This window comes from Bipolaris victoriae, assembly GCF_000527765.1.
Source record: "Bipolaris victoriae FI3 unplaced genomic scaffold scaffold_137, whole genome shotgun sequence".
Taxonomy (NCBI): domain Eukaryota; kingdom Fungi; phylum Ascomycota; class Dothideomycetes; order Pleosporales; family Pleosporaceae; genus Bipolaris; species Bipolaris victoriae.
The window spans coordinates 23969-38795 of NW_014575255.1; the positions used below are offsets into that span (position 1 = coordinate 23969).

The 14827-nt window shown below is 45.9% G+C and overlaps 7 protein-coding genes across 7 annotated transcripts in view; 3 read left to right on the top strand and 4 right to left on the bottom strand.

Annotated features, from left to right (window-relative positions):
• Nucleotides 1-56: 56 nt before the first annotated feature.
• COCVIDRAFT_42209 (hypothetical protein) lies at nt 57-1125 on the bottom strand (the record flags this gene model as incomplete). Its single annotated transcript, XM_014696013.1, has 4 exons — nt 57-182; nt 229-404; nt 460-562; nt 610-1125. 4 exons carry the CDS (start codon nt 1123-1125, stop codon nt 57-59), a joined length of 921 nt encoding a protein of 306 aa, XP_014551499.1.
• A 130-nt stretch (nt 1126-1255) lies between these two features.
• Nucleotides 1256-1720, top strand: COCVIDRAFT_112745 (hypothetical protein; the record flags this gene model as incomplete). Its single annotated transcript, XM_014696014.1, has 1 exon — nt 1256-1720. The coding sequence occupies one exon, from the start codon at nt 1256-1258 to the stop codon at nt 1718-1720; it is 465 nt and encodes a 154-aa protein (XP_014551500.1).
• Nucleotides 1721-1917: 197 nt separating this feature from the next.
• COCVIDRAFT_112754 (hypothetical protein) lies at nt 1918-2645 on the bottom strand (the record flags this gene model as incomplete). The annotated part of the gene is made up of 2 exons (XM_014696015.1): nt 1918-2111; nt 2165-2645. The coding sequence occupies 2 exons, from the start codon at nt 2643-2645 to the stop codon at nt 1918-1920; spliced, it is 675 nt and encodes a 224-aa protein (XP_014551501.1).
• A 371-nt stretch (nt 2646-3016) lies between these two features.
• COCVIDRAFT_112779 (hypothetical protein) lies at nt 3017-3574 on the bottom strand (the record flags this gene model as incomplete). The annotated part of the gene is made up of 1 exon (XM_014696016.1): nt 3017-3574. The coding sequence occupies one exon, from the start codon at nt 3572-3574 to the stop codon at nt 3017-3019; it is 558 nt and encodes a 185-aa protein (XP_014551502.1).
• Nucleotides 3575-4687: 1113 nt separating this feature from the next.
• Nucleotides 4688-5287, bottom strand: COCVIDRAFT_42211 (hypothetical protein; the record flags this gene model as incomplete). The annotated part of the gene is made up of 1 exon (XM_014696017.1): nt 4688-5287. The coding sequence occupies one exon, from the start codon at nt 5285-5287 to the stop codon at nt 4688-4690; it is 600 nt and encodes a 199-aa protein (XP_014551503.1).
• Nucleotides 5288-6951: 1664 nt separating this feature from the next.
• On the top strand, nt 6952-9370 carry COCVIDRAFT_42212 (hypothetical protein; the record flags this gene model as incomplete). The annotated part of the gene is made up of 2 exons (XM_014696018.1): nt 6952-8234; nt 8854-9370. The coding sequence occupies 2 exons, from the start codon at nt 6952-6954 to the stop codon at nt 9368-9370; spliced, it is 1800 nt and encodes a 599-aa protein (XP_014551504.1).
• Nucleotides 9371-12654: 3284 nt separating this feature from the next.
• The window catches only part of COCVIDRAFT_112750 (hypothetical protein), a gene marked incomplete at both ends in the record, with an annotated part of 3583 nt that continues 1410 nt past the window's right edge, over nt 12655-14827 (top strand). Inside the window, one exon of the mRNA XM_014696019.1 lies at nt 12655-14780. Within this exon, the coding sequence (XP_014551505.1) occupies nt 12655-14780 (2126 nt within the window). The remainder of the gene's footprint in view (nt 14781-14827) is intronic.

Sequence of the window (14827 nt, forward strand, 5' to 3'; positions counted from 1 at the left end):
CAGAATACTATCTTTGAGCTTCTATTTACAATCACAATACCACTTCGTTATCATTTTTAAGATGTCCCCAAATCAGTAATAACAGCTTTCGTTACGTGTTCGACTGGGAATACTGTAATCTGTGCATTCAAGACAAAAGGAATTAATGACGCTGTAGGTAACGGGTCCTTCAAAAAACTCTCCTACCAAAATTTAATATTACGTTATGAACTTGAAGGATGTAATTACCTTCTTTAATTCTGGATATGATCTTTCATTGGTGTGTTGGATGAAAGCAAGGAGGTCCTGGCTTTGCTGTAGGGCTGAAGAATCCGGAATATGGGACACTAGGTTGTCCAGCATTGTTCCAAAAGCAGTAGCCTTATCATGTGCCGTCGTTTCTTGCAAAGTTGCTCGGTCTAATGCTACCTGATGTTTAGTGGATGTTGGAACGCCTTCTTAGAAGCGTTCGATACGTACCAACTTTGACTCGACCATTGCTTGCCGAGATTGTAATATCATCTACACCAATAAAGGGCAAGCAAAGGCCTGCAGTATATACTGCGCAGATACCAGCGAGTGCCTAGACTATTGTTATTACCAGTATGATTGAACGTGCGGTCGCCTTACCTCTACGCTTATCGTTCTTACCTCAGCTAAACCCAGCGGTGGGGAATGAGACATAGCAATCTCAGATAAGGGAAAGCCAGGTCTATCAAACACTGTGAACAAAGAACCCTGAAACCTAAAAACAGACACAATATTAAGAAGATTCGGGTTTGAATCCCCTAGGCCATAGATAGATTTATCTAGGCTACGTCGGATCATCACGACCCGGTATGCGTTCTCAGTAGCAGCTGAGGCGATTTCTTGGGCCAAACAATAAGGTCTTTCTCCTTCCGGGTCCACGATATGTATACATCGATAGTGTCTTCCAGGATCTTCATCAAGCGGTGTGAAGTTTTTGCGCTTTACTTGAAGGGATGGTGTAGGCTTTGGGAGCTTACGTTCGAGAAGTCCATCTTCACGATTAAGCTTTCGCTTTAGGGCACTCAGCTCAGTATAGCCACCTCTTCTGTTAATAGTGTTTGCGTCTTTGACACCATTTGTTGTTCTTGGAAAGATCGTTAGTCGCTTAGAATCCATATCAGCTCATGTTTCAGTAAGTAAGCGCGTGCTGCAGACTTAATATAAAAAAACATGTCCGTACATTTCTACCTGTGACAACCTAGTAAATCTAAGACCATTTCAATCCTATACAACTTGAAATTATATTATGGATTCAGTATTAAGAAAGGCACCTCGTGGAAGGCCCCTCGAAGCCAATAACATTGACCATGTCATACGATGCTATGGCGGTAGGACGATTGCGATAGACATGGAACCTCACCAAATGCAAAAGTCGAAGCAACCTAAAGACATGGTTCAGTACATCGATTTTCTGAACCGGAGAAACGGAGAGCTTAGACTCGAGCTCACATTCTACCGAGAATGTTACCAGCACGCAGAGAAGTTCAAAGAAAAGATTACCGGGATTTCCCAAGATTTACTTCAAGCATGTATCATTGGGGTACTCGACGGTATAGATTTTGGTGAAATTAGAGATCATTCTAGCGCGGTTTCGGACGCGGTAGATCAATATAGTTACGCCCAAGAACAAGCATTTGACGCTTTCATAGCGCCGTACAAAGCATCGAAAAACCCAACAAAGACTACAGTCTCGATGGATGGGTGGATTTAAGATTCATTTCTGTCTATCTAAGCAGCTTCGATCCCCCGGCACCTAATTGGCAAGGAATTTCTTCTCTGATTATGCTTCCTTCGTTCAAAGGGTTGAAAATCCAACTCCAGATATCTCACTCGCTTATGGCTAGTATGGGCAACGCATTCTTGCGCCTGGTGCCTCATTTCCCAGTGCGCGCATACTGCTTAGGTTATTTAGTGTAGCGATAGTGAATGACATAGCTTACCACAGATTGCGAGTCTTCCAACTCTCGTATTTAGAACATCGCTAATAATCTGTCCTACGTTTGGCTCGCCTTTTACCTCAGCAATTCGATTACCTGACCGCCTGTATAATACTGCATTTCCGGCCTCATTTAAGATATCGTAGTCGCCGTAGATGTAAACATCTATAATCTTAGAAGCATTAGCGTTTGTTGACATTGTATCGTCGCAGTGCAACTTGCATTCTCTCCATGCGGTGCAGGTCGTACTCCTGGACTTTCTTCGGTGGCACTACCGTCCAAGTATCGATCTGTCTTTCCATTTCTAGATGGGATACTGGTATTTTTGTTTGTTACAGCGCCTGGAAGATCGTCATTTCTTAGTATGGTATTCATGACCTCCCACACCAAGTCCAGCTGATACTTATCATCCACGTGCCAGACTAGAAGAAGATCCCTTGTCTTAGTCTTTGATTGTCGGTGGTCGCGTATGAGCTTCTGAACAAAGGCAAGATGGCCAACAATCCCAATCCCACTAGCGAACAGAACTACTGTACCAAAGTCTCGAAGGTCGAATCCTTGTCCATAGGGTCCTTCTATGAAAGCACTAAGCTCTGTCGTTCTATAAAGGTTATGTGTGAGGAGTCGGTTTGTGAAACCCGACCTGGGTTGAATACGCAATTGAAAGTTGTGATCGTCTGATTCTGAGTCTGCTACCATGAAAGGGTGGCGCTGAAATATCGAAAAAAGTCCAGGTCTTCTCGTGGTAAGATATACGTACTGCCCCGGCTGTATTTTCCAAGGCCTAGGAATTTTGACCTTTATTTGAAGACTGTTGTGAACGTTCTCAATAGAAATACTAGTGCTAGGCTTGCTTACTGAAAAGTTACGATATATGAGGAGGAGGTTTCTATGGGCGTAGGTCGCTATCCACACACATGTTCCTATGATTACTTGGACTCGACCTGTTTTATTTGATGTAGGAATATGAAGCCACAACAATATGCATATGGATGTAGAGCAACTGAAGTGAATCACCCGGAAGATCTCGTACGCATGATGACGGAGGGTGGGGAGAGAAGCAACACTCATCAGTCCCAGGCAGCAGAATGCCTAGATGCGTGAGACCATAGTACTAATGCCAATACATTCGTACGTACCGCCATTCCACTTATTGTGTCAATGTTACCAGTCCATCCGTGAGCAGTGAGTTCTCGTCCAGCGTGAATTGACGCTTGTATCAAAGCGATTAGCCCAACTATGCTATGAATTTTCTGGTATACCCTTAGGGAGATATGCAAGACATCAGCTGCTACATTAAAGCCCGGAAGCAGAAGTATAAGATTTGTTGCGAGCATTGAAGCAGACCGGCGGCTTAGCTCTTTGGCGGCTTTCACACCCCAACCCATACAAACGCCGTTGGCGCTCACATATAGTAGTGGAAACATCGCGTCCTTTGCCGAAATGCGCCATCTAGATATTCCAAAGAGGCTAGTGGTAGAGTACACTAGATACTTGAGGATAGCATCTGTTATGAGTGCAACCAGCCATCGAAACGCTAGGCGAGTGCTAAAATATAGGATAAGGAAGGTAATAAGCCCTGAAAATACTATGGAGTACCAGATAGAGGGGTTCAATTGTTGATTCATATCTGGATGTGTCAAACATAAGGTCTAAGCTTACTGATATAACGGACAGAAATGGTCAGTGCGGGCTTATCACATATAAATAGATGGCTCAGTATCCTGCAATACGCATTTTATTACATCATGAACTCTAGAAGATTAGAGCAGGAGTCCTTCAGGAAACGGAAAAACAATTTCATCCGACGTGGTCATGAAATAAGTGCCCGATACAAAGTAGGGGTGTGGATATGTATCCAGAAAGACAATGGTCAATTGTATATTTACAATTCAAATCCAACACGAACAGATTGGCCACCATCCTCTATACAGCTCGTGGGTTATTACGCATCTTGTTATATCAGGATAATTGATAAATATAGGAGTCCATGTATCCAGCCCCCATCATAAAGACTAGCGAAGATTTTCTCTCGACAAAGCCAGCGCTGCAGAAATCGTCGCGAGCTAAAATGGATGCTCCTCTCCCTGGGTATCTGTCTACCCCGCCTGTTCCTGATTATGACCACGGACAAATATTTTCAGGCCCGTTGGAAATGACTAGAAACTAAGGCATCTACATAGATTTACTATCTGTTCTATCACAATGTAGTTATCCTCTACGATAGTAAGATGATTTAGTGTTATTCAAGTCTAATACTAGTGACTATATATCATATTAACTTCTAGGATATTGTTCAACTTAGTAGGATGTATCGTTAAGTGTACAAGGCGTTATGAAACTACCTACACCATTAGATAATACTAATAAATGAGGAAAGCAGACTTAACATTCCTCCCTGGGTCACGCAAATCCCCCTGTGCCGCAAAGAATCTGCGATTTCAGTGTCTTGAAATCCATCGTATCGCGACTATTATACCCTAATCATGAAATACTCATTCCTAAGACTATTTACTATAAATTTAGAAGAGCGGTTAAAAATATTATAGAGTGTTTGGTTCTATCGTCGCCCATTGAGTATTGGCCAGTCTAGGGTCGATTGGCTTCACACCCTGGTCGGTACCTAAGATCAAAGCAGCTTTCTAATGCAGCGGGTGCGAGATTAACCCCGCTCTTGAGATACGAATGACGAGTGTGTAGTTTGTTATATATTAGCTAAGAAGCTGGATAACTTTGTAGGCTTATTCCCACAATATTTCTATTGCATTCACGAACCGCCCGCTCCGCTCGTATAGCACTGCAACTTGTAGCGCTAGTGTGACTACGTCGGAGCGAACCTTGCTAAGCTGGGTTTGATCTTGCCAGATGGCCTCCAAGATCTCTATTGCGTCCTCTGGCCGACCAGTCTGCTCGTACAGCGCTGCAAGCTGTAGCGCTGGTCCAACGACGTCGCGGTGGATATAGCTACCCTTGGTCCGACACCGCCAGATGGTCTCTATTATTTCTATTGCATCATTTTGCTGATTATTTCGAGCCAGTGCAAAAGCAAGTTTTGCACCAAGAGCAGATGCTTCTCTAGGTCTCTGAGGAAGAACGGATTTAAAGAGGAGAATTGTAGACGTTGGCTTTTCTATCGCATGATTATACATCCATTGGCTTGCGTGGTTAAATTCCCAGGCCTCTTCCGCTAGAAATCGGGAAAAAAGGGTACGGCGTTCGTTCCTTTCTATGCCGCACTTGCGTCTCATGTCCTTGCTGGTGAGACGGAGATTGGCGTAGTCCTTTCGAAAGTATAGGCATCGGCAGATATATGCAATAAGCTCAGGCGGAAGTTGATTCATGACTTGTACAGAAGTTGGGTACTTAGATGCTAGAGTGGGAAGCTATTAAGGCAAAGGTGTAAGTGTGGGAATGGAACGATGGGCTACATAGTTACCAGCTTCCATCGCGCAGCGCGAATCTGACGTTGTCCCGCGTAATCGCTTTACTTGCCTCGCCAAGGTCCAGGTAACTATAGGTTGTAGTCATTTATGAATGATCTTTTATGTATAGCCGCCTTGGTCAGTAAACACATAGCCAATTAAAATTGTTTCTTTATGCAAACGACGTGATGACCTGTAGCTATGTAACTTTATAACTGTCCTAACACCAAACAGCAGTCTAACCTAAAGAAACAGAGTGATGACGCCGGCATATTGTAAGTGAGCATATTCCTAAATAGCATAACCTAACAGCACTAGCACTGTCATAATCAATACATTTTTGCAACCAGTGTTATCTCTAGCACTCCTGTGGCTTCCGCTGCCTGAACATCGCTCACTCTTGCGACCTTGCCTTTTGGCACTGCTGGGCCAGCCTCTCTTTCCAGCGCAGTATTCTTTCACTTTCAGTCACGCCTCAAGCTATTTGTGGAGGCCGTAGCTTCTGCTCTTTTGACCACGCTTCCTTCTAGCTTTAGCCTTAGCTTCTTTAGCTGCGGCTTCTTCTGCTCGCCTTAGCTGTTTGTTTTGAGAGGCTCATAGCTGAATACCTGCTCAGATCTCTTCTCTAGTACGTCGGCCCTAATTGACTGTCGGGACTCAGCTTCGTTATTATCTGCCATAAATAATTGAATGTGGTTATGCTAGAGAGCGCTCCTAGTTAAAGATAACTAGGTAGCTTTCGCGACTTTTAGTAAGTGTCGCTGCAAATTCTGTTTAGTTGTCTTATTAAGAGCATGAGCCTCCTTTTTGAGAATGAGATGTTGTAGCAAAATAAGACCGTCCGCTGATACTAGTGTTATAGGTGTTTGCAGCACTACATCTTCCTGACGAGGTGCTTCATTGGTTACCACGGGAGTTACTTTAGCTAAAGGTTTCGGCACACTCCTCAGCACTGGATCTGGATTGAACAGGAACAAACTACTTACAGCAAACCTAGCTTTGATGTTCTTCGCTGTGAACGCTCGCTCTCTGGCAGGCTTGTAGAGGTAGGTAAAATGCTCTTTGCCAATGGTGTTAACACCGCCTCGCTCCAATCGTTGGGCTTGCTCGCGATAGAATCGCCATGCAAGCAGTAACGCGGCACGAGCTACGCACAATTCTTTAGTATTACTAGGACCAAAAAAGTTAAAAGATCGATATGAGCAAATCACATGTGCCAAGGCACTGTTTTATCTATTTATTTATCTACAGCTAGCCTATCGCTATGGCTACGTTCTTTGATTGTCTGCGCTTTCAATACTGTATGATGATAGGGAGTGGAAAGTTGGATAGTACATTCACTTCAGTGGGGCAGGTTCCTTGGGCACACGGTATTGTCATTGTTTCATTCTAAGAGGCATAAATATCCCGTTTAACCAATGTAGCTAGATATCCCGCAAATAGGTATATCATGCTCGAAAGCACTGCAGTGCAATAATATAATAGCATCATTTTATTATCCTTCTGCTAATATCTCCCCGTAGTATATAAAGAAGTGTCCAGATGTCACAAAACACTTCAACCTAAAGCTATTATTCACAAACATGGCTACTCGTGGTAGCTCTAAGATTGAGAAAACTCACAGCAAAAGCGATAAAAGCACTGCAAAAGCGAGTGCATTAGAGCAGCATGAGGCTATACTTACAAAGCTCGAAGAAGAAAAAGACGACTTAGACAATAAGGTATACCAGGGCATGTATACTGAAGAACAGCAGGCAAGACAGAATGCGGTCGAAACACAATTGCAGAAGTACACTAGTGCCGCATCCCAAGTGAATGTCAAAAAAGGACCTATACCTGGATCTACTGAACCAATGAACCTAGATGACGCTGAGCAAATGGCTAAGAAGGAAACATCAGCCACTAATCCAGTTGCTACCCAGCCAGATGTAGCAACTCACGCGCTAGACCCTAAGAAGACATATGCAGGCGATCAACAACAGTCAAAAGAATATGGTGAAATGAAAAAAGAGCTTATTGATAATCTCAATATGAAATGGGACATCGATGTCAATGACTCTCGTGGAGAGTCTTCAATGCAGCATCTACCCAAAGAAGTGTTCGGCCATATCATGAAAAGTTCTCGGACTCGCTACTGTGTTCGATATGGATCCGAGAAGGGTCTAAGCGCTCGTTTTGAATCAATTCTTCCAAATGCGTCTGACTATAACCAAGAAAGAGACGTTACCCAAGGTAGCGATCGCATCGTTGAGAAGATTGTGCAACATCATAGAGATAACAAAACAGCGCTTCCAATGAATATACTTAGCAAGGTTCAGGTTCTAGTAGTGTACTGGGACTCTAAAAGGGGCGTTGGACACGAAGCTGAGGTTGAGGTACTAGCGCCCGACTTCAAAGAAAGACGACCACACACCCGCTGTTTTATTTGGCTTGAACCTAAACTCTATTCAGAATATAATCTTAAAAATAAATCCGGCTGGAGTCACGAAACTAGGACAACGATCAAACTCGTCATGGACGGAATCGACGACCGGGAAAAATCCATCGCTCTATATAACATTGCTGTTGACCTTGAAAATAAGTTTGAAGAAAGGTGGATGAGCCATATTACAGGCAGACCTGAGCCCCTCAGTAAGCTGATATACGAGAGAAAAGCGGTGTCCCGCCGGACTAAGCAGCCGGTTACTACCACTGAACCATTGGTACGCCCAACGCCTATGAAGCCTCCAGTCCTACACCGTCAGCCTACACCTCTAGTAAAGTCACAACAGGAGCAGACCCCTATCAAAACAGAACTAGGAATGTCACCGAGGGATCAGTTTCACAAAGACTTCTTAGAACTCTTTGATTTACCAGAAGATTCTACGTATGCAAACTTGACTGAACAACAGCAGACCCTTTACCCTGCGCAGTTCGCAAAGTGGAAGAGTGCAAATTCTTAGATAGGAGCTTAAAAGATAGTCATCACTTCCAGATAGTATCAAAAACACTTATATTAAGGCGTCCGTGTTGAGTAGTATAACCCTTTTAGATAAATAGTTAAGCCTTCTATCAATTGAAACAGCCCCACAGTATGAACATCCGCTATACTATACTACTTAACGTGCTTGTATCGACCAGTAGAGCGTTTTGGCGGCTTCCTTGCTACTCGCGACTAGGAGTTTTTCGAATTGATCCAATCGTCTCGGAAGGGCTCCCTTCCCAACATGCACACACGCTTCATGGGGCACAGAGTAGGTCGAGCATAAGAGTGCAGTTCCAATTGCTAATCTTTAACCAAGACTTGAGTTTCTCGTCATCCTATGATAGCCTTGTCCACTCTAATTGCACGACATGTGCGGTCCTTCAAGACATGTCTGCTTACTGGACGCCACCACTCATGTTTTCGCACACAAACGGTATTGTAGAGATTGTTCCACAGATTGGTGGAATGCTTATGTGAGTATTCAGTATATACTTCATAGCTAATACTAAGAAGGCTTCAGTTATTACTTTCTTTTTGGAGATAAAATTATGGCATTTCCACCAGGATTTAGAATGATTGCAGGTGATGCTAGTAGAAAAAATGTCTTTGTTCCACCTCCAGACATACCACAATCTCTGTGGGGTCCAGAAGAGAAAACACCAAAATCACTGGCGGAAAAGGCCATTGGATTTAATTGCCTAAATTATAGTGGTGCTGCTGAAGGGGCTTTAAGTCGACACTTACTTCCAAATAAGTCATTCATTGATTCAAACTGCGCCGATGGCCTTCGCCTCGAGCTAATGTTTCCATCATGTTGGGATGGCATTTCTCTTGATGCTAACGACCACAAGTCTCATGTAGCCTATCCAGATCTTGTTATGGAAGGTACATGTCCTCCAGATTACGAGACTCGAATTCCAGCTCTATTTTTCGAAACGATTTGGGACACCTCTGTCTTCCGTAACGCCTCTGGGCAATTCCTACTTAGTAATGGTGACCAAGCAGGTACGAAGAGGTGTTTGTTGATAAAACCCTAACTTATTCTATCCTAGGTTCTAGCTACCATGGGGACTTTCAGAATGGTTGGAACATAGCTGCATTGCAGCAAGCAATTGGAGGTTGCACAAGTTCATCGGGCCTGATTGAAGATTGTACTGTCTTTTCTCTACAGTCCCCATCTCACGCAGGTCATTGCAAGCTACTGCCTCCGGCAACAGTTGCTAATGAAAGCTGTGTTGGACCCCAGTTAGGCCTTTGCGGTAACAATACTTTTTGAAATAACTAGACGAACAAATTCTAATATGTATTTATTAAAAGGTAACATCCTAATATATTTTTGTTAGTAAAAATCTAAGTGAACTGTTTTTAAATTTTTCTATCTATTATGGTTTAGCAGAACTCTCTAATTAGAATAGTTTAAACCCCTCTAAGTAGTTACTATAGAGCGTTACTGTTGCAGATTGAATAGATATTAGAAAGTGAAATTAATTAACTAACTTAGTGATAAATACTACTAAACAGTTGACCATGTATTACCCAACAATCTCTAGATATGTTAATTAAACGACTAATAACAACTAATAGAATCTAACGTCCGTCCCTCCGTGCCGGGACGCACGGTGTGACGGGACACCTTTTCTTCCGGATGCTCGGGTTGCGTGTAACGTAACGTGTTTTACAAGCGAGTCGCGCATACAAGCGAGTCGCGCACCCCACTAACTTCGCGCACCTTTACAAGCGTGTAGCTCTACCATATATAGATAATCTTGATAGATATTAAGATAGTAGATTAAGTACTATCTAGAGTATCTTTCTTACATGTGCGTGAATTATGGCCAGTCTCCCTACACCTACTACAGCGCGCTAGAGCCTGGCGGCTGACACCTGATCGCTCTCCTCCCTGACGCTCCTCACGAGTAATTTGCTCATCAGCCTCACGTTGAGCAAGTATATCCTCTCCAGCTCCCTTTGTAAGGACTCCACGCTTCTGTATCCGCTTTTTCTTACGCCGCCTCCGCTCTGATACTACTATATTAGCTCTCTCAAGGCTGGCGATCCGGTCGCGCATTAGCTCAGCCGAGAGCATTATTATCTCTGCCCCCTTCTTAAGCTGGTCAATTGCCGCGATAATTGAGGTAGGTGAAGAGTCTTGATGCCGCTGGACGCGATTACGTATTAACGTCGATTGGGCTTTAAGCTCGCGTGTATTGCTAGGCGTACGAGCCTGCCAGAGAGCCTCTGCTAGAGCAGCTGGAGGAGTAGGCGTACGCAGCTGCACGTCAAGCTTTGACAGAACAGCGTCTGGCTGGAGAGGCACAATGCCTGCGCCTCGAAAAGCTGAGCAGATATTGACTGCCGTAAAGGATCGATCAAAGGCTGCCTTGAACGCTAGCAGGAACTCTAGCTTGGTGATATGGTTGATGTGGTTGCGTATCAGGCTCTCCACCTCATGGCTGTACGCGCGCTTCAACGGTGAGAAACAGCCAACGTCAAGAGGCTAGAGTAGGTGAGAGGAGTGGGGCGGCATACAGAGCGTATAGATATTGTTCTCCTTACAGAGCTCTTAGAACTCAAGTGACTAGTGGCTCTCATGGCCGTCAAGAATAAGCAGCCGGCGTGCCCCAACAACCTTGCCATCTGTATGCTTAACAAAGTGCTTTAGCCACTCAACTCCTAGCTCGTTGGTCGTCCAGCCGTTGTCACTGACTGCGATCGCCCAGTCGCGTGGGATCTCTGCCTCCTCGTACCAGGCAGATAGGTGATACTTGCCAGTAAAGATTAGAAACGGTGGGATAGACCAGCCAGCTGCGTTAATCCCAGCGATAAACGTCACCCACTCGCGACCACCTGGCTGGATAGCCTTTGGCCGGGCTCTTCTCTCTAACGCTGTAACGACAAGCTGAGTCGTGATCTTGCCTATTGAAAAGCCGGCTTCGTCAAAGTTGTAGACGTCCTCGTCACAGATGCTATACTTAGCCTTTGTCTGCTCTACAAGCTCAAACCAGCTCTTGATTAGGGCTGGATCTTCACATAGAGCTCTCTGCCTATCGTACGCTCGATTGAAACGCGTCGTAAGACTATCTGTACGCTTGACAAAGTTGCGCGGCCAGTGGACGCCAACCTGGCCAGCGCCACACGCAGCCAGGAGTCTGTCAGCCATATCGCGCACAGCTGCGTAGGTAGGCGAAAATCCACGTAGATCTAGATCAAGTATATGATCAAGTATCACTTGCTCTTCTAGCTTGGTAAGCTTCTTTGAGTTGGGCTGGCAATCGCGTCGGGCAGGCCTGCCAGCACGTCGGTCACGGAGGGTAGATTCAGGAACTTGATAGACAGCAGCAGCGCGTCGATTAGTCTCAATTTGACTAGCTGAGATAGCTGAGATAGCAAGCTGAATATCTGCTTCATTTAAAGATAATTGAGTTGTGTTGCGTTGAGCAATTGCACGTTATAGTAAGAGAGGTGCGCGAAGTTAGTGGGGTGCGCGACTCGCTTGTATGCGCGACTCGCTTGTAAAACACGTTACTCAAAAATAAACAAACACAATGCACATCTATTTTACAGCTCTTGCGCTTCCAGTGTATCACCCTCCGACGCCGAAAAGCGTGTTGTTGACCATACTGTCGCTCGTTCTGTCAGTGCCATCCATCGACTCTCCTCTAATACCCCCTTGTTTATTCGCGGCAGTATAAACTTCTACACAGCTCGGTGGGCTAGAAAGAAAGCCAAGATAGCAAAGATCAAGACTGCACACTCAAAGAGTCTACTTAACGTGAGGAGTGTGCATTCCGGCAGTTTCTCCGCGCTGGCGACATCATCGTCAAAACGCGACGAGCCGGCCGTGCGACTTTAGTGGCATTTAGCAGCGGTAGCGTGCTGAGATATCTGCGAAGGGTTACGCGCTGTGGCTGAGAGCTGCAGCTCTCACTCATCGCCCGACCTTAGACAGCTCTTATTCCTGGGCCAGTAAGCAGCCGCCCCCATCGCACAGAGCCAGGCAAGACGCTATAACGATAACCTTTGTAGATTAGTTAGCTATGTTTGCTAGCATCTTACCTACATGTGTACTCTTCTGACATAATTTTGCAAGGCAAACACTGCCTTAGCGTAAATAGCGAGGGGAAGCAGTGCAGGAGGCTGGGCGCTTGATGCAGCCAGCAGCACCTTCAGCCTGGTTGTATGCACTGCCTCACCAGGCTGCCTTCTCTGCCTTATCGCAAAGATGCCATTCTACTCCCACTAACATTCTACTCTCACTAATCTACCATAAAAGTCGTTTAGGCCTCTAATTCTTTAGACTGAAGTCTGAGCTGCAAGCGTTATGCGGCTTCTCCATTTCGACGTACTAGGCAGCCTGATTTTGACAGACTTTCGCGGCAAGCGGATCCCGCCCTACGCTATTCTATCACACCGATGGGGCGATTCTGAGATCCTTATCGAAGATATATCGAATAGAAACTACAAAGAGAAAGAAGAAGGCTACCGAAAGCTACGGTTCTGCGCCGAACAAGCAGCTCAGGACGGGCTACAGTACTTCTGGATTGACACATGCTGTATCGACAGATGGAACAACAACGAGCGCTCTAAGGCGATCAACTCGATGTTCCAGTGGTACAAGAATGCGCTACGATGCTACGTTTTCTTATCGGATGTGTCAGCATCGACCTCAACCTCGACAGGATCTATCTTATGCAGGGATTGGAATGTATCGCTTCGGCGAAGCAAGTGGTTCACTCGCGGATGGACGTTGCAGGAGCTGATAGCGCCAGCATCTGTGGAGTTCTTCTCGTGCGAAGGGCAGCGCATAGGCGACAAAACCTCTCTCGACCAACTACTGCACAGCATCACCAGCATTCCGCTTGCAGCGCTGCGCAACTGTCCCCTCAACCAGTTTACTATAGATGAGCGCATACGATGGGTTAGCGGTCGCGAAACGACCGAGACAGAAGATATGGTATACTGCCTGCTTGGACTTCTTGGCGTCTCTATGCCTGCAACCTATGGCGAAGGAAGGGAGAGTGCGTTGGAAAGACTGCAGGCTGAAGTGGAGGGAGCCGGCCGCGCACCGTCGATCATTCCGTTCGCGCGCAACAAGTCTTTTGTGGGTCGCGAACTACAGCTCGCTGAACTGGAAGCGAAGCTCTTCAGCAACATACAGACTACCTCGACGCTTGCAATAGTCGGGCCTGGCGGAACAGGTAAATCGCAGCTCGCGCTCGAGGTCGCACACAGAACACTAAAGAAACACAAGCACTGCTCGGTCTTCTGGATCGATGCGAGTGACAAAGACAGTCTCGACCAGTCGTATACTAGTGTTGCACAGAAGCTTGGCGTTCCTGGTTGTGACGGTGACCAGGCAGACATAGAGCAGATCGTGAAACGTTGCATAGCAAAGCTAAGTACGCGGCAGTGTTTACTGATCTTCGACAACGTCGAAGGCACAACTGTCCAGCATGATGGCTCGTCAACGGCAGAAGCTGCAAACTTAGCCAACTTTCTGCCGCACTCTAAGCTCTGTTCTGTCATTTTCACGACAACAGAGAGCGACACGGCTAAGACGCTTGCTCCACAAGATGTGGTAGCGCTGCATGAACTGACGTCTGGCATGGCGCTAAGGATGTTGCAATCCCGTTTGACAACGCCGCTCTCTAATGCTGAGCAGCCTGCAGCCATACGCTTGCTAAGAGAGCTATCACACCTGCCTCTAGCAGTGTCGCAAGCGGCAGCGTGCATGAACGCAAGCAATATGACAGTGCAGCAGTACCAAGCACGACTACACGACCACGACCACGACCAAGCAGCTCTTAAGCATAGCAATGACTTGCGTGAAAGCGAGCAGGGAGAGTCTAGTCTGAGAAAGGCTGTAGCTGCTACACTATCTCTTTCTATAGGTCAAGTCTGGCAGAGCAACGCCATTGCTGTAGAGCAGCTTTACGTTACTGCGTGCGTAGACCGAAAGGACATTCCGCTCGATCTACTTAAGGCAGCTTCGCCGCAGGCCCGTATAGATACGATCATGATACTCGACAGGTATGCGCTCATCACAAGACGACCTGCTGAGTCAGCATTTGACGTGCATCGATTGGTGCACCAAGCCTTACGAAAGCAGCTGCAGATGCAGGGACGGCTTCACGAATACACTCAGCGGACAGTCACGCAGCTGCTCCAGGTGTTTCCAAACAATGATCACAGTAACAGAAGCAAATGGAGGCGACTACTACCACACGCTCAATATGCACTGTCACATAGTGAAAAGAATAATAACGAGGAGAGAACAAATCTTGCAGAAGATTGCGCTAGGGCTCTGCAGAGTGATGGACAATACAAGAGAGCTGAAGAGCTCTATATGCAAGTGATGGAGTCGAGGAGGAGAGTACTGGGTAGCGAGCACCCCGACACGCTCACCAGCGTCGATAACCTTGGGTCAGTGCTAGAGAGCCAGGGCAAGTACGAGGAGGCAGAAGCGATGCATCGACGAGCGCTGGAAGCAAGAG